Genomic DNA, 23,854 nt, shown 5'->3' with positions numbered 1-23,854 from the left:
AAATTGCAAATAAATGTATTTTGAGCAGAATTTTATTATTGCAAAGTGGTGGAGAGAAGATTTCAAGCGTTTTAACATAAACTAAGCCTGGGTAAATCCTACTGACAAGAATCACGTCCCATTTTTTATACAATTTTATCGTATCGATTTTTTCTTCGGTTCTGAACTTTGAGTCATTAACATGCTCTTCCCGGATGCGAAACGTCTTCGTTAACAAAATTACTTGTTAACGAAGGATTAGGGATTACGTAACGCGAGTTGCAAAATACGCAACAGAGGATGGAGGGAATCATTTATTTGATGAATGGAGCTTAAGATTCGTGACAGTCTCCGCCTCCCACCGATCATCACCGGGAAACTCGACGCTGATCGCGTTCTCTGTTTACGGAAAAAATCGTTCAAACGTTATTCATGACCCGTATATCGTTGTCCAATTGATCCGAACAATAGTTTGAACGTGATTGTTCGATTGACAAGCCCGTCCGAAGGATGAGTTCCCCGGTGTCGATAAGTAACACCGCGGCTGGTGCCACTGGAATGGAAACAGTGGTTGCAGTGGCACTTGGTGCACTGGCTGCTGTGTTCCTCGGCGCGCTTTTGGTTCTTCTCGTTATTTGCAAAAGACAGCGATGCTACTACGTAAGTTACGAGTTCTTCATACAAAATCCTGGATCTTTAACAAAGACAGTTGCGAACATCAGGGCAATCTTATTTTAGAATCAGAAAGATTCACCAGATCTAAGCTCGGATCTTTTGGAGGGTGAGAATTTCTCCGGTTTGGATTTAGATGCATGGGAGAGCGAGGAATGGCTAGCTGGGGCTGAGAGGTATACATAAGTAATGTATTTCCGTCTAAAGTATGTCACATCGATATTCGGTTGTTCTACATAGTTCGATTGGTTTAAGAAGTTGATACTTGTTATAAAAATAGTAGATAGTCGTTTCGAATAACTCGTTCGAATTCAGATGGGTCGACGACGCGACGGGTTTAGCTCCGTTGTGCATCGCCGTGTTGAGATCTTGCCACGCTTTGGCCTCAAGTCTCACCGCTATAGCAGGCACGGTAAACAGTAACACCGTCCCGTTAGAAATCGTCGACGTAAGTCAATCTAATTCGTAGGTATCGAATCGATGTTAGAAAGACGAATTTGTATCAGGTTGCTAGACGCATTCCGCCTCGTGTCGACGACGTGGTGAGGAGCTTGTACCCGCCGTTAGACGCGAGACTGCTGGAGGCCAGGGTCGCAGCATTGGTGCTAGCCGTCACTCATCTGGCTTTGGTGACCAAGCACGGGGTGTCCAAGAGTCACGCCAGGAAATTAGCGTTCATCGACCAGGCGTTGAGCGACATGGACTCGCATTTGTCCATCCTGAGGAACGCTGCCCTGGCGCAGGAAATGGCTTGCTCCGTGCCGGCTTCAACGTCGGTTTGAACTCCGAATGTCTTCCAACATTATTTAGCGACCACGTTTCTCATAATGGTATTCAGGCGTTTGCATTCTCTAAACTCTAACGTGAGATTGAAAGCACTAAGAATTCCTTTTTCTTCTCCTTTTATTATGCCAAGATCCAAAACACGACGACGGGAGTCGAGTTCCCTTTCTTTTCCTCTAGTGCGTTACATTCTCGTGTAAGTATATAGTCGTTACAAAAATGCGTACATTACTTTTCGTGACGTATTAAAAAATATCATAAGTATAGATCTATATATTTGACAACACTTTACACGATTAAAAAACACTGGAGATATACTTCGTGTGATATGATCGGTACGAGACGTTCAAGTCTTCCATGATGTTACTATTAAAGAATATTTTTTTAAACGGTATACCTGAGATGAAAAATTCTATTTCGCGAAAAATGTAATCGTTTCTCCTTCGATCGTATTAAGTATTTATAACTGTTTGTACACATCTATATATATATATTTTTATATATACCGAGAATCAAATTAATTTATAGTTAAATAGGACTTTGTAGTAAAGAGCTGAATCGCATAAAGTGAATAATTCGAGTATTGGATGTGTTTTAATAATACTTAAATGTGTTTTATTTCCGCAGTATTCTGTAGCAATCTATTTTATATATGCGTATATGTCAAATTATAGTTTTCTCACAGTACAATGAATCACGTCGGACTCCCGGTTCAACGGTAAATAGTAAAATTCTACCACGAATCAATATCGTCACAGTAATTCACAGTTCATTCGCTTAAATAAATTAACTAAGAAATCCTCGACCGCTGACGAACGCTACACAGCAGCGCAGTGTCAGCTAATTAAGTGTCCGAAACGAGACAGGGCAGACAGAAATTGCTAGAACGGACAGAATTGGAGAGAAGGCGGTGTACACTTGAAAAAAAAAATGGAGTGGGCCGAATTATTTGCTTTTGTACATTTCCTTCTGCCTCTTCTGGTTGTCGCTGAGCACTTTCGATTTCAGATGTTCCTTGTAGTTTAAAATGTTTCCACTCCATTTTGTAACCGTTCCATTTTCGCACACCCAAATCTCTTCTGCCACCTGAAAACAATTCGGGAAATTAAGGGACCATTAGACGATGGATCGATGATTCAGGATAATAATGCGTACTTGATTGATTAATCTGAAGTCGTGAGACACGAGCACCATTCCACCGTCAAAGTCATTTATGGCATCTGCCAACGCGTCGATCGTTTCCATGTCTAAATGATTGGTAGGTTCGTCAAGCAGCAATAGATGAGGTACTTGCCAAGCCAGCCACGCGAACACGACTCTGCAACGTTGTCCGTCGGACAATTGTCTTATCGGACATACCTACGACAAGAGAAGATATAATTATCTGATGAAGAATTATTGAACTGAAGATTCGTACCTGTTGACGACCGGTCAGACCATAACGGCCGATGATCTTTCTCATCTCTTCTCTCTCCTTAACATCCGGGAAAGCTTTCATCATATAATCCAGAGGTGACATGTCCAAGTCCAACAGCTCATGCAGATGCTGATGATACCTCCCGATTCGAAGATGACTGTTTTTACGTATCATACCACTGGATGGAACCAACTGTAATTGTACGTTAATACGTGCATAAAAAAGAAAGAAGATCGAATGAATGATCGGAACTTACATCTCCGTACAGCAATTTCAACAGGGTGCTCTTTCCAGCACCGTTCGGGCCGACCAGAGCGAGCCTGGTGTCCAGATCTATACCAAACTCTAGATTCTTGTAGATCCAAGGCGAATCTTCGTTGTAACGAAAACTGACGTTCTGAACCATGATGACCGGCGGCGGGATGGTGCCGCAAGAGGGAAAATAGAAGTTGAGAACTTTATCGTTAACCACCTTCTCTGTGAGGCCTTGCGCTACCATTTTCGCCAGCGTCTTTTCCTTTGACTGTGCCTGTCTGGCCAGCTTCGCGGAACCGTGACCAAACCGGGCGATGTAATTTTTCATATGAGCAATCTGATCCTGTTCCCAATTATACTGCTTCGCCTGATTCTCTAACAATTCCATCCGCGTCTTGACGAACGCTTCGTAGTTACCAGTATAATACTTCAACTGCTTCTTGTTCACGTGTATGATATTTGTACAGATGCCGTTAAGGAAATCTTGGGAATGAGAAATGATGACCAAGATTCTTTTGTAAGTTTTCAGCTCCTCTTCGAGCCAGACGCAAGCGTCAAGATCCAAATGATTCGTTGGCTCATCTAATAGCAATAAATGAGGCTTCACGTACAACGCTCTGGCGAGAGCGATTCTCATGCGCCAGCCACCGGAGAAGTCTTTGGTAGGCGTTTTCTGCATTTTCGCAGTGAAACCCAAACCGTGTAGGATGTGAGCTGCGCGAGCTTCCGCCGTGTCCGCAGACATGTCCTCTAGCCTTTCGTATACGTCCATCAGTTGCTCCTGGGCGTCCTCCTCGGCGCATTCGACCAATTCCTCAGCCAGTTTCTCTAATCGCACGCGTTCCTCGTCCACCTCCATCACGCATTCCAAAGCAGTTTTATTGCTGGCAGGCATTTCTCTGGTCAAGTGAAATATATCGATCTGATCGGGAATAGGAACTTCTCGGTTTCCAAGTACAGCTAGCAAAGTCGATTTCCCAGAGCCATTGAGTCCCAACAGACCGTAACGTCTGCCGCAGTTCAACTCCAGCATGGTGTCCTGTAGTAGTTCACAGCCATGGAAAGTGATCGAGAAGTTGGATATCTTTATATCTCGACTCCGTGGATGGGAAGCCAAGGATCCCGTGCAGGAGCGTGCCTCTGCGTTCAGTCTGGCATCTGCCTCCAGTTTCAAACACAGTGCCTCTGTAAAAGAAACGTCGATCCATTAACTCGAGAACCTTTCATTAGCCTCTCTATAATTTCAAAATGCAGGGTTTTACCTTCGGTGCTGATAGGCGTTCCATTAGTTCCATTCTCAATGACTCCCACTCCGGACTCCTTGCCGTCCTCTCCAGTCTTGCTCGGATTAGTCTGAGGCTGCTTCTTGCCAGACTGTCTAGCCTTTGCTGCCTCCTTCTTCTTCTGTTGCTGTTTCTTCTTCGCGTCGGACGGCATTATTCGTCTAAAATTTCATTCATACGGATTAAGCCGGGGATACGCGTTACGTAAACCAGAGGTTAGGGATTGCACGTGTGTGCGTCGGAATCCAAACGATGAAAAGTTAAATCCGAAAATTCAAAAGATTTCCATCGCCGGACTCCTTACACGAGCCAGTAAAGAGAAACAGAGACAGGCATAGACAGACGATGTAGAACGATAGAGAGAGAGAGAGAAAATGAGGAAAGACAAGGAGAGAGCGATGGAAAGCCGAGATTTCTTATCGCATTTCTAGAATTTCCACGCGGGGGATCGAAAGTTCGATGATAAAAATATACCGGATCGTTAGGGCAATAAAAATAAAAGCTGCACGAGGTGAGATACGAAAAGATGACTGGTAGAAGACGAACCACCAGCTGAGACAAAAGAAACTTCGACTGTTGCACGACACCGGGCCACGTAAACGCGTACGATAATTAAGAGACGATTGTTCGTTCTGCCGCCTTTTCTCGGGACGATTACCCTCAAAAATCTACGAGAAATTACCTTAGTTGTGCGCCAAAAATCGAACGATCCGTGCAACACGCAAACACACGTGCATGGATAGATGCAAAACCGTCAAACCTACGTCGTCCGTACGATTGTCCAGAGGTGGCGCTCGTGTGCCAAATTGCGTCGCAAAAGTCTACCGACAAGATCGTTATTCCGTAAGAACATTTGTTCACATTTGTTCACTCTGGAGCTTCCGCGAAAATTAAAAGTGAGTAATGTTTTGCACAAACGAAGAACAGATTATTCCATTTATCGCGAAGTGTCGAGTGTTCTGTAGAAGGAGATAAGCAGCTTGCATGGGTTGAAGGAAGGAAAATCATTGGGAAGTGCTGAGGACATGGAATTTGAAAAAGGAGCCGCGCCGGTCTGGACGATGGATTTCGTGGGGTTATGCTGTAAGCTTTGATTTTCATAATTATTGATGAATATTGACATTAATCGTTGATTAATATAATTACGATGTTTAAGTAACGATAATATTTAAGTATTTGGCGATTCGAGGTTAAGTGCGTATCAATATATGCATATATTTTGCGAATTGGGTGCCGTGGGAATTGTGTTAGGTCTCGGGTCTAAACGAATTAACTTTCTTCGAATAAAGCGTCAGTTTACTCTGATTATAAGGGCAGAAATAGGTTATTCCGATTAGGAGGGAAAAAACTTAACACATATTGTTGATCTTCACATTTATTTCGTAAAATATTGATCTTACATCAACTGTTGCATACTCAATCAACTCGTTATACTAAATCATTGATATACTTGAAACGATCCCAGACTCGTTTAGCATGAACACATGAAGAAGTAAAATTTTCATTATGCAGTTGATTGGAATGCAAATGAATTCTAACTAAAATTCGAATTGAAGCCCTAGTTAGAAGCTTGCTGTCTTGCAGTTTGTCTCAGATTTCTTCCGAAACCAGTCTCTAGCTGCAGGGAAGAGAAATTCTTATACTTCAATAGTTATACGGGTTCGACACAGAAGCTTAAAACTGAAAAATGATTTTACAATAAAACATTAACGAAGAACAGATTATTCCATTTATCGCGAAGTGTCGAGTGTTCTGTAGAAGGAGATAAGCAGCTTGCATGGGTTGAAGGAAGGAAAATCATTGGGAAGTGCTGAGGACATGGAATTTGAAAAAGGAGCCGCGCCGGTCTGGACGATGGATTTCGTGGGGTTATGCTGTAAGCTTTGATTTTCATAATTATTGATGAATATTGACATTAATCGTTGATTAATATAATTACGATGTTTAAGTAACGATAATATTTAAGTATTTGGCGATTCGAGGTTAAGTGCGTATCAATATATGCATATATTTTGCGAATTGGGTGCCGTGGGAATTGTGTTAGGTCTCGGGTCTAAACGAATTAACTTTCTTCGAATAAAGCGTCAGTTTACTCTGATTATAAGGGCAGAAATAGGTTATTCCGATTAGGAGGGAAAAAACTTAACACATATTGTTGATCTTCACATTTATTTCGTAAAATATTGATCTTACATCAACTGTTGCATACTCAATCAACTCGTTATACTAAATCATTGATATACTTGAAACGATCCCAGACTCGTTTAGCATGAACACATGAAGAAGTAAAATTTTCATTATGCAGTTGATTGGAATGCAAATGAATTCTAACTAAAATTCGAATTGAAGCCCTAGTTAGAAGCTTGCTGTCTTGCAGTTTGTCTCAGATTTCTTCCGAAACCAGTCTCTAGCTGCAGGGAAGAGAAATTCTTATACTTCAATAGTTATACGGGTTCGACACAGAAGCTTAAAACTGAAAAATGATTTTACAATAAAACATATACTCTCTCTCTTATCCTTAGTTTTTGACGGAACCCTTTAGAAGACTGTAACGCTTCTACGCCAAGTTATCCCTAAGTAAAAGCCTGGATCGGGGATCGTTTTCGGTAGCTGTACTAAAGATTCCGAACTACCTGGCACTGCGTTACCTCGTCGTGAACGCAAATGGGTACCAAGCACCCTATCGAAGATACCAGAGAATCGTTGCGGTTACGCCTTTCGAACAGGCAAGAGCCGGTTAAAAGAAGTGTGTTCTGATGAATGAACGAATGGATAAACGTCGGTTGCGGGCAGGGGGCGGTTAAAAGAAGAGACGGACTTGCGCCCCTGCTGGCCCGAAGTCTGCTGGAGGGGTTGCAGGGTGGGACGTAGAACGGAGGGCAAGGGGTTGCCGGCTTAATTGCACCGCATCACAGAACGTAGTATTTCGTAGTACGTGAGGGTGGGGGTTTAATGTGTTCTCGGCGTCGTCGTCGCCGTCGTCGTTATTCCTATGTAAGCTCCAGGAATCGACGTATGCGTACCAGGCCCGTATCTACTCTTTCACGCTCCGAAAAGGGTTACTAAAAATTCTCCAATTGAATCAATAGGCATAGTCACATGAATTATTCGTTCATCTAATTAACAGATGCTTTAATTCTTGATAGAGATTATTAAATGAATGCATTCTCGTTAATAAATCGGAATTAAAATCAATAAACGTCTATTTTACATGACAATTCTTATTGATTTTAAACAGAGGTTTGCTAGATAAAATCGATTCGATCCTCTTGCCGATATCGTTCATACAAAAAGCCGACTTACGTCCGTCGAAAATTGCTCGCGCTTGAAAACTGTGTCAAACGTCTGATCGATCATTACGTACATCGGGCACGTCCTGCCCGATTGGGTATTATCGTACATCTGGCGATTCCAAGCGTTATCGGTGACTAACGAGACACGCCGAGCGGATTTTTAAGCTTACCAAAAAGTTTCCAACTATATTCTCGAGAGTAAACGATCTTATCGGCGATTATTTATTTGTCAAAACGCGGAGTTGCGAAATTAGCTCCTCTACGGGTAAAGTTTGCAGCCCCTCTTAAATTCATCAAGATTACAGGCTGCTTCAGAAATCTCCAAGATTCCCGAGCGTTCGAGTAATCCGAAAGTTTACACACAATTAAATTGCTCACGGATTAACAGCGTTTGTCGCCGCTTTCGAGATTGGATAAACTTTCCTATTCGGTGAGCATATTTCGTTTTATCACTATTTACGAGTAGATCGCGCGTTTAGTTCAATACTGTTTCTAAATGTATTCATATAGAATAGAGTCAGGGACAATCGTGGTCGTGATTTTACGGTTTAACACGTAGGCACGGTCCTGGCGGCTCGTATGCGTGACGTGGTAGGCACACGTGTGCTCGCGTGTCAACCACCGTAACCCTCGAGAGTACATCGGGAGGGGGGGGGGGGGGGGAGGTGGTTTCATCAAGGGTCGGTCGCCCGCTGAAAGGAAGGGGCTGAAAAAAGGGTGTGAATGCCGGATAGCATTCATTCAAATGCCGTCCAATCACAGCATCGTACTCCAGGTCGAGTGGCAGGGCCGGCGTTGCGCGGTGCATCCAGATTTATTTAAGTCTCTCGCGATTCTTAACGAGACGGATTAACCCGGGATCATGGACGCGAAACGCCTCTGCGAGGATAACGGAAATCCCAGGGCGAACGAAATAAAACTAGAAAATAGAACGGAGTGCTCTAAAATCGATAAGACGTGTCGCGATTGAAATTCGAGTATCACTGCACGATTTTTTTTAGTGATTCAAAGGATAATGCATCGAGTTTTCAATGAGACTCTGTGGAAGGTCGAAGAGCATGAATTGAATCGCTCGTGGATTCCGTAACGTGGAATTTATGATTCTACTAGTGCGTATGTATGCACGTACTTAGAGGAGAGAATCCGGCCTCGAATCGACGAGCCGGCGGCGTCTTTCTGCCGAGTGTTTTTGACACGAGGCGGTCCCTCGAATCGATCCAGGCCAGAATAGCCGAACCGGAAGTGGGACGCTTAGGCTCGATTCGATGGGAATGACAACGCACAGATAGAGCGCGGGTGGTAGGGTAGAGGGACTTAACTTTGGATCGTGTCGTAGCCTACACGCTGCGAATCACTCGAACAAATTTCCGACGATAAGACAGTCTCCCTTACGAGAATTACTTTGCCGAGGGGCTTCTTCTGCTTAAGAATTAATTGAAACCGAAGAGAATCGTCGACGTTGATCGAACGGGGATTTAGACTTGTCCCCGTTCCTTCATAGCTTATTTTGTTGTCGACGTAAAAAAGAATCTGCTGACGAATGAATTATTGTTGAAAATTCTATCATTAATTCGTTCGTCGTTGATTAGTATTTCCGATCGCTGGAGAGAGCTTTTTGCGAATAGGTGCACGAAGGAGATTTAAAACGTGCATTTATGTAGTAAATCGTGTTCGGTTACGCGGAAGGCGAGGTGGATCTCGTTTCGCGTTTAGGCTTTCTAGTGAAACCGATACACCCCGTTGAAAGACAAGTAACTTCCATCGATCTTCTTCGGTGATCCCATCATCCCCTCTCGTTTTTGCGTTTAATTGCTCGTCACGGAGCGGCGGTCAGCCTCGGATCCTGAATAAATTTCAACGCTGTTCGCACAGCCTGTTTTATTGGACGTCCGCTGGAGACTCTTCTCCGATCCTCGTCGTTATTAACGTACCCCGATCCACTCTCTTCCGCTCACACTGAGTCTGACTGTAAGGATCGTTGAAAAACGAGAATAAAATTTCTCTATAATTAAACTACCGATTTTTATGGAACATTCATTTAGAAAATAGGACAGGCATTTTTTTATATTCTTTATAAATGTTATATCACTTTCGATGTATATTTTTATACATTTCGTTTATTTATTGTTCGAGTATTATTCCGTAAATGATTTCGTTTATTATGATCTGAAATTTCTTAGGTGCTTGAACGTTGAATCGGCGTGAAATGAAGGGTTAAGGGTGTAACGGTGGTCGTCCGCAATGAAAGCATGACAATTGCCAGCTGATTGCGATCAAGAAAAAGAGACAAGAAAGAAGAGCAACGTAAAGAAGAAGATCAACGGTCCAGGCAATCAGCGTTCTTGCAATATAAAAAATGCAAAAGGTAGATAAATTAAAATTGCGAAACGTAAATCGTCATAATTTATCTTTAAGCGGAATATTACATTTTATTTAAAACTGGAATACAAACGCCGTTTCTTACTAAATGGAAGAATCATACAAGAAATCGTGCAACGAATCATGAATGTTAGACCGTGATTGTGTTATACATATTGGAACATGTTGTAAGACTTATGAACGCGTAGATTCGGGTGGGAAATTGATTCTGTGCCACTGTGCGACGAGTTCCTAGCTCCTGCTCGTTCACAGGCTGTCGAACCCTCGCGCACTGCACGCAGACGATGAAATTTTTCTCTCCGCCGCGCCTCTCTCCCGCCCGTCGCGTCTTCGCCGTCTCGGCGACGGCACAAACGTATGCTACGTCGGTTTCCGCGACTTTCTCAGGTTTTATTAAATTTCTTCCCGCTCGCTGTAAATAGTCCTCCACGCGAAACGATGCTCATCGAACCAATGGGATACGTGAGCTCTCCTTATTGTCTCCTTGCATCAACGTCATTTTCTCAGTAGCAAAACTCCACTTCGATTTTTATTTACGTCGACCTGCAGTAATATTTAAAATACTAAAGTGCATTTCATCTTTGATATGAATATTTTATAATGCATAGAAAATTCTTGGGGAATTAGTTTAAGTGATCAATAGTTCAATTTTATAATAAAAACTCACCTTTTACTGCTGCGATATTTTACCAAAGAGATGTAAATAGAGATCGGGTTTTTGTCTCTGTGTAACAGAATAATTTGTATTGGTAATGCGACTCGTGGCTGCCACGTTTGAACCATAATTTGCGCCGCGAGCTCGCTCGAGCGTAAGACAATGGCTCCGGCGTGTTAGCCAAGGAGATTCGGTTAGATTAATTGATATTCGATACTGAATGTTTCTATGCTCGTATGCCAGGCCAGGAATTTAAAACAGGAAGCAGCTCTGTTTTATTGAAAATGTGTCAGCAGGAACGGACCATAAGAACTATAAATAAATTTGAAACGTGTACGAAATAATGTTCGACCGATTGGCCTCTGATTGGAAAATTGTTTGAAACGGGAGCCGGCTCCTTATCGCGGCCCCTTCGATCATCCACATGGGGAGTCGTGTTTCATAACTAATTACTTTCGGTCGACGGGGCTGGGAACGTTGCGCGAGCTTCCGCTCGGTCGGACAGAACTGAATCATTCCGGGAACAAAGAATTCGCGAAAGCATTCGAATAACCTGTTGCACCGTGGCAGGAAAAAATCCAAAAGCTCGGATAACTGAGATTCAGGCGAATCGACAAACCCATTAAATTCCAGCGTCGTGATCATTCGAATCTCGTCTCCGAAGAACAGATTCCTAAACTCTTTTTCAAACGGTATCGTTTGTAAAATAGTGCACGTTGAACGTCTTACTATATCGGGTTTGTCTGTTAGAGAGGAGGAAGAATGAAGCGTGGAATCAGCGGGATACCAATGGAACGTAACTTATAGCGAGGTTCCCAAGGGTTAATCACCCCCGAAACGCCATTGAACTAAATCGTCATCTCGAGAGACTTTGAGAGGCTCGGAGGAACGCTAACGAGGGCTCCGGGACCGAAATAAAATCGCAGCCGTTGGTCGATCGTCGCTGGCCGTTGAAATCCTTTGAGCCGAAAGTCGAAAGGGAAGATCGAGTACGTAGCCGGCGTAAAAATTGATTCAGGCTTCGGCGTAGGCGTAGCGTCTGGAGTGGCTCTGGCCGGCCGCGGCCGCCGGTACATAGTATACGCTATACACACGGTGGACTAGAAGAAGGCGGCGAGGTGCCGGGGCGTGCGTGTGCGCAGTGCCACCGACCAACATGTCCGCCCGGGTGCTCTCCAGGTAGTCGTGGTTATGCGGCGCGGTGCGTTGCACACCGTGCGTCGTCACCTCGGATATCCTCGTGCTCCTCCTCGTTTGGCCGCGCGACGCGTGTCCGGTTGATCGCCGCAGGCCGCTCGGTCTTTCTCTGCGAAACGTGGCCCACCCCCGACGTGTTCTCTTCGGTTTCTTCGTCTTCGATCTTCCTCGTGCGTTTCCCGGCACGCGGACTTTCCGTACCAGTTGCCGGTTGGACTGAAACCGCGTTTACGATCAGAGTGCTCCGGCAGAGTAGTAGAATCGCGTCGTAGAGGGACAGAGATAGACAGGGTAAAAGAGAGAGATAGACATAGCGGGAGAGGGAGAGAAGCTTGAGGCAGGCGCGCGTATTGATTCCCGCGTGGCGTTTATACGGTGAGGTGAGAAAGCTGCAACCGGAAGACTCGTGCCGCGCTTCCCTTCTTCGCCGCTCGTGAAAAGGGACTCCTCAGTTTGCGAAGGGAATATTTGGGAACTCCTCGGGGGTCTTCGGAGCTGCGACCTGCGTAAGGTACGTTGTACCAATTTCATGACTGGCCCGTCGGTTCGATTCATTCAACGCTGGAGACGTTTAACCGCGTCTTCCAGCCGTAGAGAGGGTGGAACGGAGGGCGGCGATGTTTATGTACGCGTGTACGCGCGTCCGTGCGCGGGTATGCCCGCTCGTGTACGTGTGTACGACGTCGAGTATATAGAGGGAGGGTCGGTTGAAGGCACTCTCGAAAAAGGGTATATCGATCCGCTGGTCCGGGACCATTGGCTCTGCCACGCCACCACGAAATCGTGCTTCGCTCGACCCTCTTCCCTTTCTTCGTCCTTTCTTCGGGTTGCTTCGCGCTCCGCACTCGGTATACCCGATTCTCTCATTTTTTTTTTTTTTTTTTTTTTCTTCCTTCCTTCACCTCTTCCTTCCTCCTATTCGGTTTTTCCTCCGCGCGCCGCACCGCTTTGTTTCTCGCTTCGGTCTCTGAACCCTCTCTTCGGTGCACGTCTATAGACCGCTACCCAGTTCCGTTACTCCTTCCTTTTTTTTTTTCTTTTCGTTCCCGTTTCCACCCGCACGCGGTATTTTTCTCCACCCTCCGGGTTCGTGTCTGGTTTCTTCATACAATCTACTTCGTTACCCAGTTTTTCCTTTTTTTTTGTTCGCCCTGCTTCGTCGATTTATGTCTCGACGTTACAGTTTCTTCACCCGGTAATTCCTGCTTTATCTTTGACGCTCGACGTCGTTTCGTACTTCTCCCGATGTTACTTTTAATTTACTCTCCTCCCGTTTTCATACTTCTATCGATCTCCACTCGGCGACTTACTTCCCGTCGTCGTTCCACTGTCTCGCTCTTCGCTCGTTCCTATACCCCAGTTTTCTTGTTACAGCTTTTACCCTCTCGTTATTTTAAGTCTCGCCCGTGGTGAACCGTTCGCTGACAGGTGTCACTCGACAGACGTCTCCTCGTCGAATAAAGCGTAGAGATATACGGGGGTCGGGCTGCTGCGTTGCTCCTGTTAACTATCGCTCTTAAACGTATCCCTTATCGATCCAGGCCCCGGCCACGGTGCCGTACGATCCGAAATTGCGCCCCACGAGCTTCTTCTCCGTCCATTGCCGCCTTATCGACCCTCCTCGCATCTATTTTTCACAGTTGGACTCGCTCCCACCCATCCACCCTCTTTCGAATCTTATTAACTCCGTCCTCGACTAATACACCCAGCGGTTTCCGACTTCAAATCCTCTTTATCAGAACGATTCTAAAATACGAACATTCATTATTACTCGCCACGGTCTTGAAGATATTTTTACGCTATTTTCAGATACGTTTCGGTGGTAGTTTTTCACGGGCCTACCTTCTGCAACCGACTCGGACACGGGGTGTAATCCATAATTAGAATAACGACACCCTTAGGGCGAAACGCGGTGCGGCGTGTAAATAGCTTTACTTCCCACCACCTTCTATAACTTTCTTTGAAGATAATGGCATCGTTACGGCCGGTACACCTATATCCGTATACGTTTTTACTCGTGCATGATAATCCCTTCACGCTGCGCCGGAATCGAACTACTTGCACGCTGCAACGGCGTTCTTAAAGTGCGTCGGTCTTCCTACATGAATTAAGTCGAGGGAGATATTTTATATACAGGATGAATAATCAGACTAATTAATTAATTATCTATACTTACGCCTCTTGGAGGAACTTTTAATTTGACGCGATTCATCGAATTAATGCGTCCTTCTAGTTTATTGATTCGTCCTGGACGAAATAATTGTTTCTGAAATGGGTTAGGTCTGTAGAACACCCATGGTACAGCACTTAACCCAAATACGGACGAGAATAACGGTTTAATGAAGTAGTAAAAGGCGACGAGATCGATTGGTCAGTCGGCCTTTTTGTTTCCTCGTTTGCAAGCCTGGTGCTTCTTCATTGCCACGAGTGACACCCCTCGTGTCTTCGGGATCGATAGAACGGAAAGCGGGATCGGGCAACGAAGTTCAGGAACCAGTTGAATGTCCCGTTGATTCTTTAACCGCGTATACAATTCTAGCCGGAACGCGTTCAGTGCAATCAAGCTCGAAGCAATATTTTCTCCTACGGCACACTATGAATAGTTAAAATGCGTATCATTATGTATGCATGAATCATAACGCTAATTGATCGTCGTATTAAAATACATTACGAATTTCGCGACGAATCATTAAAATACATATTATTTCGTATGAGTCGTTATAACGCGTGTTGGTATAAATGAAATCCGTTTTTTAAATCGACATGATTTATATTAAAATTCGTAGTTTATTCATGACTCGGGAAACAGCCGAGCGATGCTCGTTGGAGCAACGTTTATGGGTTCTGTCCGTGGAAAATGATCGGTTTGATGGCAGTGTATCATCCAGATGACTGATATCACATGGACCGAACGAGCGGGCGATCGAACCGTCCTTACGACGAAAGATTTTGCGCAGTGTGTACCGGGCTCTCCCCGTTTTATTTAACGACGGCACACACAGACACGGGAGACAGGGAGGTCTCTTCGCGCAGTTTGAGAACGCGTTCGCCACCCCGGCGCGACGGTAGGTCGGTTGAAGTCGACGCTCCTTCGCCGTGGAGTCAGAGGACGAGGAATCGTGCCGGGCGTTAAGTGGCGTGTACGACGTTGTTAGGTCATGCTTGAGCGTGAGTCGGTGTAGTTAATCCTCGCGTGCACGTGGAGAACATTTTTCTCAACTGTAAAGAAGAAATTTCGTCGATTGAGACGCGTGCGGTTGAGAAACGTGTGAAATAAGAGTGATTCTGTGTCTCTGTGCCGTGCCGTTCGAGAAGCGTGTGCAGTCGTTCGTCGCTCACTTCGCGGTTCTTTCATCTCCCGAGAATAGACTGTTATCGCGCGGCTTGTCGTGGGGAATAAGAGAAAAGGATACGTGATCGACGGGAATCCTTCAGTAAGCTTTATTCAATATTGAAAGCTCCTTTGCTTAAACGATAAAGTTTCCCTATGGGCCCGAGACTCCAGGGTCTGTAATACTTTATCGTCGAACGTTTACTCACAAAAGATTCCTACTATCTTTTGTTCCATATCTTCTTTGATTAAAATAGAGAAACGAAACACTTCACGTTTCTGTACTATAAAAGATTTCTTATCCGCAATCCTTGAACGTTCATGAAATGTATGTTAAGTTAGGTTAGGTTAGGTTGGAAATGGAATTCTTCAGGGAACATCAGTGTAATTATTACTTAAATCGTTATCGAAGTTTTATTTTAATCTGATTATACACGTGTATGGTGAATCTTTCTTTGTAAGCGAGATTCGATGGTGTGCATCGGCAAGCCCCACGAAACCCCACGGAAGCTCGCCGACGGACGCCCAACCCTCGCATCTTTAAAGCTTCGTCGCTAAGAAATCAAGATATAGTAGAACTTTGGAAGGCAGGCTAGATAATCTACAGAATAGATACTGAAACAACTTTGATAACGATTTTGTTGAATAATCGAATAATTTATTTGACGGTACGATCACCAATTAATGTGATTGCAATCGTTGTTGTTACAGAAGAGCGGGGAGGAGGGTGAGCTGTTGACCAGAATGAGAGAAGTCGACCGAGCCAGCTCGAGCAGGGACCCGTCGGCCCTTCGCGCGAGAAATGATTTTTAGAAGGTAAATAAACCTATCGACATACACGACAAGTAAAAGATCTCCGTTGCTGTCTTTCGTGTTTTCTAGTTTACCAAGAGAATTGTTATAAATTACGCTGGAAATACGAGTTTGCCTGCCCCTTGCGAACGAGGACCCCCAATCGCCACGATCATTAAAGCGATTGTAATCGATGCTCGATATTTCTATAATCGCTCTTGTATTTTCTTGCGAGATGAAACTTCGACGTATCAATTTCTGAAACGTAATCCAATTCCCTCGGCTGTTTAAATAATTTATATTTTCGCATAGTGAATGCATAAAGCGCGCAGTCTATTTATTAAGCACAGCGCATTTACTGGTTAATTCGGTTCTCTAATTACCGGCGCGAGTTACTAATTGCCTGGAGCGAGTCAAAAGCTAGATTATCCAACAAATTGTTCACCAGGGGCCGGCCAACTCCCCTTTTTAGAAGTCAGGGGTCAAGGTTGCGACACGGGGCTCTCACGGCTGAGCTTGCATGGGCCGCGCGCGCCCGTCGTTCAGGATTTCATTGATTCTTAATGAGCCGCTCGCGGCAGCTTGACACAGAATTGCAGAATGTCTCGTATGAATAGTAACCCCGATTGAATCGAAGACCGAGACATTCGGCCGGCGATGGACGCCGTTTATGAGATTCCTGGCATAACTCTCCGTGGTGGCCCTAGGTCAACTGTGATTGCGCTCAGCCACGTGCGATCGATTATTCGGTTACGGTTACTCGCTCCTCTCCGTGCGGTGTTCCGTTTCGTCCTTATCTACCAGTTTGTGATACGACTCGTTTCGAACCATTCCTGGAATCCTCGTCGTCGATTATTGAATAACTTTTGTACAAGCATTCTAAAACGTAAAGTATTCACGCAATGTGTAAAGCTCTTTTTTGCCACATGATTGCGCGTGTGTTATTTTAATCAGGAAAACGAGATTAAAAAACTTTGTGAAAAAAAAAAGTCACGGTTCACCTGTAGGATTTTTTCACATTTATCCAAGGAATAATGTAGTTGCGAAATGTCTTCTTTTAATCATTTATTGAGCCATGAGGAATTTTCATATGCGTTTGTGTGATGTCTCATTGGATTATAGAGAAATTTGTGAACAGGGATGTACGTGTTAAAGCAAATATGCCGGTATTGGACAGGGGTCGACCTAAATAACTTTATCTCGGCGCAGTCGATACCGGGGCCGTGTTAATTTATTAATGGCCGGTATCCATCCGACGGTTCCCAAATGATCGAGTGATTTTAATTTGGCACGCGATACGACCGGCCTCGTTTCCACCTCGGCTCGCCGGGTGTCTTTCCCTTTCTCCGCGTTCCTCGTTGTTCGCAAAATAAACGCTGATCGATTATCGGAACTTACCTTCCTCGCGTTCGTCCAATTCGAAACCAATTTTTTTTCCCTTAATAACGCGTCGCACCGTAATTAAATTGAGTTTCATTAATTAACATCGAACGTAACGACGTGCTCGAAGATGGAATGTATCTCCTGGTCTCTACGTTCCTCGAGGAAGAGCCGATGAGCTTCGAATTAAATGCGTTTTACAATATTTTTCTGTTTTAACGAGAATCGTAGAATCAGTAAAATTGTGAAAAAAAAAGACTGGCTTTAGCGAAAATCATAATCAACTTTTATTCGAAATTGACTTAACCGTGCTTGATCCGAATGAATATCAATCAAGAGCGTGCGTTATCGAAAATAAATGAATTTTCGAAGCTCCAAGTGGTATGGATTAACAAAATTAAACGCGGAGCTCTTCGAATCTACAGCCGTTTTTTAAATCGAATTTTAGCATGGCTCGCAGTGTCGATCGATCGTCCTGGTTTCGCGAGGTCCTTAGCTTAAACAAAAATTTGCAACTAGTAGCTGCTTTGTTAACAAAGTCCATTAGTCGACATCCAACACGGTCCGGTACACCCTTTTAGCGACGACGTTACTCAACGTTTATTGCTTTTGATAGCTACGTGTAAGTGCAAAGATTTCGGAATTCCGATCCCCGGTTTATTAATCCCTGCGGTTAGGTTCCCTAAGAAACTGATTTAATCGTCTTTGAACCAGTAACGAAGTTTTCAATATTTCCTAAGTAACTTACAAAACATAAAATCATGATAACGATTGCAAATGTCATTTCCTTTAAGTTCACCATTTATGGTGGTCAGAATTGCTTTTCGTAGAATTTAATAAAAATGTTCAGACTATTTGATTTACTCAAAGCAAACGAAGATCTTTTCTTAGTCGCAGACCGAGAGTCTAATGTATTTTTGTTGACCTCGTAAAAGAGAGAGAAGACATGCTTTGGTGGAGTTGCTCTCTGTTATCATTTATTAAGAAAGGAACTCTTCCATTCATTTTCATTCACTCAATCAGGTACTTGTCCTGTTCTCATAAGTCTGTGTTCTTGATTTCACACTTGATTCATTGTCGTGGATTTCGATTGCAGGAAGAGGGCATGACGCACCGAACTCATGCAGTGGCGAAAACACGTGCGCATCAAGTACGGTGGTCGAGTCGGTGTCGGTCAAGGGCAGCGGGAGCGGAATCGGGATCGGGAGCAGGTGCAGCGGCAGGTGCGCGTGGTGCAGCTGCAGCGAGAAGGGGGCGCACGGCTCAGCTACGTCTGTCATCAGCCTCAACTCTCGTCGACGGCTCGCCGCAGCTGCAGCGCAGCAGCCATGCTCTGCTGCGGCCGCAGAAAGGTGAGTGCGAGCACAAGCCACAACCGCCGGGCTCGTGTCCCTCAATATCGCGCATGTATCTCGCAAACGTTCCCCTGGAGATTTTACACAAAACTGATGTGCACTTATAGAAAATTGAGCGTAACATGCTATAGGAAATAGTCTGTGTAAGTATACAGAATGAATCATAGAATTGCTGGATTATTTTTTATTAAAAGAACAAACAAGCAGTTTCTGTATTATCTGATTAAATTCAGGGAACGAGATTTTTTATAAAACTCGTTCATTGCCACGATTTTTGAAATACGTGCGCGATAGCACAGCCACGGTTTATCATAACATTTGCAATTCTAATCTTTTTTTTTTTATACATTTTATCAAACGTATTCCCGTTTCGCAAAATCCGGAATTCTTGGTCTTGATCGGCTGAGAAACGGATTTGATAGCCGCATATTTTCACCGGGCGAGATTTACCGGGTGCGGTGGTCCATTTTTGGTTTTGATATCCTTATTGATATTCCAAGTGAAATATCAAATTTTCGATGAACGCGTTACACGCGGAAATCGAAACACAGCGTTCCGATGTACAGCGGCGTGTGTATCGGCCCAGTTATAAATCAATATACGCGGCGCGGGGTGGCAGGGGATAGAGAGATACGGAGCGGAACAGCTCGGCTTTTATCATATACGTATATATTTGTCACGCTCACGCCCACAAATATCCGGCAGGTTGCCATTACGCGTTTTCCATTCTACTCCACGATACATCCAGAGGGTTTTTAAACAAAAATCAAACAACGCTAATCAGGATTTTATTCGTTTTTTTTTTTTTAAACGATTTGAAGAAACGCAGATAGGAATTCATCCTCGAATCCTTTAATTAAACATGCACTGTGCATGTCGCTGTTAGAAATTCGCTGTAATAATGTGATAACGTCAGCAAGTTTTGGGAAGATGACTCAACGTGAAACATAAAACGTGAGACTGTTATTCATTAATAACAAGGCGAAACTTTTGGGAAGATGTCGGATCGAGGACGATGCTTAACACGGCTTTTGAAAACGAGCGGTGTGCGCCCGAGTTGAACGGAAAGGCGAAGACAATGGCGAGGAGGAAAGAAAAGGCGGTGGCACGACGCGCGTCGTCGAGCCTAGACGTCATCGCTTTTTTCCATCGTCTCGTCTCGAACGAGCGGTGGAAACGTTTCCGTCGTCCCCGGCCCGCAGATTTCACGATCTATTATTTCGCTTTATTATCTGCCGCGTTTACGCTTTATTAAACCGTGCGCGCGAGCCCCCGACGTTGTTGATTAAGTTTCACGAGCCGCGAGGGTCGCTCAGACGTAACCGGGAACGACCGGGACAATTGAAAGAGATAAGAACGCGACCGCTTTATTTGGCCAACTAGAAACCGGCCGAACTGCAGATTCTATCTATTCCGGTGATCATTTCTAAACGAATTCCACGGAAAACCTTGGGAAACTGTACGAATTTTTCTCAGAATTATATTTCAATTTCGTCACTGTTTCATTTTGCAGGATACAACTTTTCTACGAATATGTAAATTCGTATTCCGATGTGGAGTTATTTCAAATAGTTTCTGCAACTTCGACACAAGAGCAGCGAATACGTAGTGAATGCGTGAGAGCGCTCGACGGAAATACCATAGCGACGTGAGAGTGTAACGAGAATGGGCGAAATGAGGAATAAAACTAGCGCGAGATCGCCGGGCGAAGTGGCTCGCGGACAAGTTTCTTTAAATTCCACTAATGATGTCATTAAAATATTATACGATGTCGTTTAGGTCGGCTACGCGGTCAGACACGTAAAACTTTTCCTCCTACCGTCGAAACGTTCTCTCAACCACTTCTGCAATTCCCGTTGATAGTTACAAAAATTATGAACGCCAAATGATTCAGTCGATCAGTTGCATCGAGGGACGCGGGTTCAAACCGCCAGGTCACATGTTATCCTTATGTAAGTACAGCTAGTAACAACGAAATTGAGCCAGCTACGTGCATGTGTTAGTTTCCCCTAGGAAGACAAAATTCAAAACGAGTAATAAGTATACATCTTATTTTTTAGATGCTTGATCTGGTCGGTGCTGTTGGATTTTATTATAATTTTGACGCGTGAAAATAAAAAGAATTTTAATGTAGGTGCTGGTAATGTGCGTACGTTAACATTTTTGAATTTTGTCCCCCTAAGGGAGACTAACACATGCACGTAGCTGGCTCAATTTCGTTGTTACTATATAGCTGTACATGTGAATTCGATACAATGTGAATTTTGTTCTCAATTTGTCTGCCCTGTACAAAATGCACGAGTCAGTCTGTGGAACATTGAATGAGAAATGCAGTCGATTTCTGAAGAAGTGGAACCTCGACGTATAAGAAATGCATTTTGTAATTAATTCCTGGTGTGCCAGAGCACTGCAGAGTTCCCTACTGTTATTCCTGATGTAAATCACTAATTGAACCGAGGGTGGATAGAGTCGAGGTCGTAAAAGACGCTTCCGATTGGACGCGGGTATTATTTCCATAAGCAAGGGTTGGCTCTCGACTAGAAATAGGTTTCCGAAAGCCTGGTTTACGTTGCTTCCGCGTAACCCGCGTGACGGCAGCCGCGAATATTTTGCATGCTTCCGCGAAAACTCGGCATTGCGCTGCGACGTCGCTCGTTACAGCCGTGCCGTGGCGCATTACGCGCGATCGAGCACGCGAACCGGATGTTTCCTACCGGATTAAACATCCTCTCTAACCCATTTCGCGAGAATTGTTTCACAAGTGTGCATTTAAAATAATTTAACTATATAACTTCCTGCGCGAAGAATCTTAATCCAGGCTAGCTTTACTATTATCTATGATTCGGGTCTCACGACTTATATTTTAATTATTCGAGATTATCGAATTTTCCAATCGTTCGTCTTCTATTGCAGCTAAAGTAAATTAATTGTTTTTCTTAGTGTACATTAAATGGCTTCTAAAAATGCTTCTAACAGAAGTTATGGCTGTAGTATGTGAGTATATGTGAAGTATGTCTGTTAGATACAAGAAATGTTTCAGACAGTGTTATGTCTTTGGNGTATACAATTTAGAATGCAGAAATCCTAATCTTTTCTAGTTCTTCTGAATTGTTCATTCGGTCTGGTGTCGTGAAATAATAATGCGAACATCTTTTGCGATTCATTTATTAATCACAATTTATACAAGAGACGAGACAGAAAAAATGCGTTCGTTGAAAGGTTTACTCGTACATCTAGTCAGCGATGCACGCTGTCGAGCCGTCGATAATTAATGGAGCTTATGAGGAAATCGTTTCACCACCCTCGGCTTCCTGACTTGACACTTTTTAACCGCGCTCGATGCTCGTAGAAAGCCGTCGTACAAACTGCGTGGCTCCAGTACACGTAACAATCTTCGTTCTAGCATTTCTCAACCGAGCGAAACGAGGTATTGATGAATCATTATTTATTCACGCAATCGTCGCCAAGCAATAAATGGACCGTTTATTTTGAAAGTGGTTTAAGTCCATTTTTGAGAAAAATTAGATATCACGTAATTCATGCTAAATTAAGCACGTCCAAATCCTGAACATCTCGACTGATCGAAATGTAGAAAATCGTCGCTTGTTCATTGAAACTCGCGATACGTCTTACATGTCTTGAGACTCGTGGTACGTCACGAGGTACCGAAAGTTGGTCATCGACCTAACCAGCGGTCGGAATCCTCCCCAAGGGTGTTCCCAGCCCGGCTTTTAGCCTCTTTATTTCGCTCCCTCTCATTCGGTTGGAGCGGCGTACCGTGGCCGCGGAGCGACAATTAGTCCTCAATTATGAAACCTCCCTCGTCAGGGTAACGGGTGACCCGGAAAGGAAGGGTGCCGGAAGGCCGCTTAAGGACGCGTCGGTTACTTCCTCTCGAGTATGTGCGTGCGTGGCTTTGTCTGCGTGTCCGATCGAATGCCTCGTATGCATGTACTTTTCGCGCCGACGTTAAACCGATGAAGGGTCGTCGCCACCGACGACGACGACGACAACGGGGGACTATCCGTTTTCTACGATCTGTGTTCCATGGAACGCTACACGTTATAATATTAGCGAGACCCGATACCGTCTCCGAGGGATTCAGATTTAACACTAGAAAGACTGAAACTTAGTATATNTTACTTCATTGGGCAATCTAGTGTTAATAACGAACGGTGTGAGTCGATTATTTTAATTGATAATTATCAGCGCGTATCTCGATTGTAATAATTATCATTGATAAATTAAAGGGGGGGGAGCAGCAATTACAGGTCGCGATTCCAGGAGTAGTAGTTTTTTTTTTTTTCTGGGATCGTTGAAAATGAACGACGAAAAGGCAGAAAGGGCCGTCGTCGCGGTGAAAGATAATTAGATATTGATTTCGCATTAGAGCCGCGTTAAGATAGACGGCTATTCATTAAAGTGTTATAACGGCTGGGGTCCGATCTATTAAAATCAAAGGATGGTCGAGACCTTCTGCATATTACTCGGTCCTCGACCTATCCCCGTTCTTCTTTCCCTTTGAAAAAGCTTTACCCTCCCTATTGTCCCGGGTCCTGACTGTCTTACCAACGAGTCTTCTCGTCCCTCGCCGGTGAACTCTCTGCGCGAGACAACCTCGCGAACCGTCTTCATTTTCGTTTCAAAAGATTCTTCAACATTCTACGCTCGCATTTTCGATTTAACATCGTAATTACAATTAAACAGCGATTTCTTTTCTGTCGGGTTTCTTCCCTGATTTATTGAACATTTAAAGATTTAGATTCGGTTTGAATTTTTTCACGTGACAGTGAAGTAGATCGAAACTGCTGTAGTTCCCTTCTCGGAAAGGCAATGTAATATTTAAATCCTGGTAGAAGTAAAGCAGCCCGAATCGAATGCCTCCGACGTCTTTCCACGCGAGGATTCCGTTACCGAGAAACCTGAAACACATTGCGACACGCGGAACGCGAGACAATAGATATAAATAGATAAGAAGAAGCAAAATAGTTTTTCATAATAAATAAGAACATTCGAAATAAATGAAAGTATTATTTATACATATATTTATTTAGACGTGCATTTTGTTACGTTCTTGTTTATA

The 23,854-nt window shown here is 44.0% G+C and overlaps 2 protein-coding genes and 2 long non-coding RNA genes across 6 annotated transcripts; 2 read left to right on the top strand and 2 right to left on the bottom strand.

The window, feature by feature from the left end:
* The first annotated feature begins 48 nt into the window (after positions 1 to 48).
* On the top strand, positions 49 to 1,698 carry Tmem98 (transmembrane protein 98). 2 transcript variants are annotated; one of them, XM_018037590.2, is made up of 5 exons: positions 49 to 639; positions 718 to 827; positions 967 to 1,099; positions 1,158 to 1,481; positions 1,568 to 1,698. In XM_018037590.2, the coding sequence occupies exons 1-4, from the start codon at positions 490 to 492 to the stop codon at positions 1,431 to 1,433; spliced, it is 669 nt and encodes a 222-aa protein (XP_017893079.1). In that variant the 5' UTR covers positions 49 to 489; the 3' UTR covers positions 1,434 to 1,481; positions 1,568 to 1,698. The 2 variants fall into 2 exon arrangements, with proteins under 2 accessions (XP_017893079.1, XP_026666540.1); XM_026810739.1 differs by having other exon boundaries at positions 1,158 to 1,698.
* LOC108632793 (ATP-binding cassette sub-family F member 2) lies at positions 1,537 to 5,178 on the bottom strand. Of its 2 annotated transcripts, XM_018037587.2 has the most exons (6): positions 5,072 to 5,178; positions 4,369 to 4,550; positions 3,108 to 4,291; positions 2,852 to 3,043; positions 2,590 to 2,793; positions 2,380 to 2,520 (listed from the first exon to the last, which is right to left on the bottom strand). In XM_018037587.2, exons 2-6 carry the CDS (start codon positions 4,541 to 4,543, stop codon positions 2,380 to 2,382), a joined length of 1,896 nt encoding a protein of 631 aa, XP_017893076.1. In that variant the 5' UTR covers positions 4,544 to 4,550; positions 5,072 to 5,178. The 2 variants fall into 2 exon arrangements, with proteins under 2 accessions (XP_017893077.1, XP_017893076.1); XM_018037588.2 differs by lacking the exon at positions 5,072 to 5,178 and having other exon boundaries at positions 1,537 to 2,520; positions 4,369 to 4,543.
* A 4,907-nt stretch (positions 5,179 to 10,085) lies between these two features.
* Positions 10,086 to 11,613, bottom strand: LOC113463848 (uncharacterized). Its single transcript, XR_003388677.1, has 2 exons — positions 10,729 to 11,613; positions 10,086 to 10,604 (listed from the first exon to the last, which is right to left on the bottom strand). It is a non-coding gene; the product is annotated as an uncharacterized LOC113463848 (long non-coding RNA).
* Positions 11,614 to 11,619: 6 nt separating this feature from the next.
* On the top strand, positions 11,620 to 18,763 carry LOC108632789 (uncharacterized). The gene is made up of 3 exons (XR_001916983.2): positions 11,620 to 12,424; positions 15,956 to 16,060; positions 18,513 to 18,763. It is a non-coding gene; the product is annotated as an uncharacterized LOC108632789 (long non-coding RNA).
* The last annotated feature ends 5,091 nt before the right edge of the window (positions 18,764 to 23,854 follow it).

The sequence above is a fragment of the Ceratina calcarata genome, unplaced genomic scaffold (genome assembly GCF_001652005.2).
Source record: "Ceratina calcarata isolate Rehan_Ccalc_2016 unplaced genomic scaffold, ASM165200v1 scaffold174.2, whole genome shotgun sequence".
In the NCBI taxonomy this organism is placed as follows: domain Eukaryota; kingdom Metazoa; phylum Arthropoda; class Insecta; order Hymenoptera; family Apidae; genus Ceratina; species Ceratina calcarata.
The sequence above is the reverse complement of the archived record's forward strand: the minus strand, read 5'-3'. Positions and strand labels throughout refer to the sequence as shown.

What these genes read in the sequence shown, in the direction of transcription:
- Tmem98 (XM_018037590.2), top strand. Translation starts at nt 490, where the DNA reads ATGAGTTCCCCGGTGTCGATAAGTAACACCGCGGCTGGTGCCACTGGA. An exon ending in TGGCTAGCTGGGGCTGAGAG is followed by an intron (nt 828 to 966) that starts GTATACATAAGT and finishes GTTCGAATTCAG; the next exon opens with ATGGGTCGACGACGCGACGG. An exon ending in TCCCGTTAGAAATCGTCGAC is followed by an intron (nt 1,100 to 1,157) that starts GTAAGTCAATCT and finishes AATTTGTATCAG; the next exon opens with GTTGCTAGACGCATTCCGCC.
- LOC108632793 (XM_018037587.2), bottom strand. Translation starts at nt 4,543, where the DNA reads ATGCCGTCCGACGCGAAGAAGAAACAGCAACAGAAGAAGAAGGAGGCA. An exon ending in TGAAATTGCTGTACGGAGAT is followed by an intron (nt 3,044 to 3,107) that starts GTAAGTTCCGAT and finishes GTACAATTACAG; the next exon opens with TTGGTTCCATCCAGTGGTAT. An exon ending in GTCTGACCGGTCGTCAACAG is followed by an intron (nt 2,794 to 2,851) that starts GTACGAATCTTC and finishes CTCTTGTCGTAG; the next exon opens with GTATGTCCGATAAGACAATT.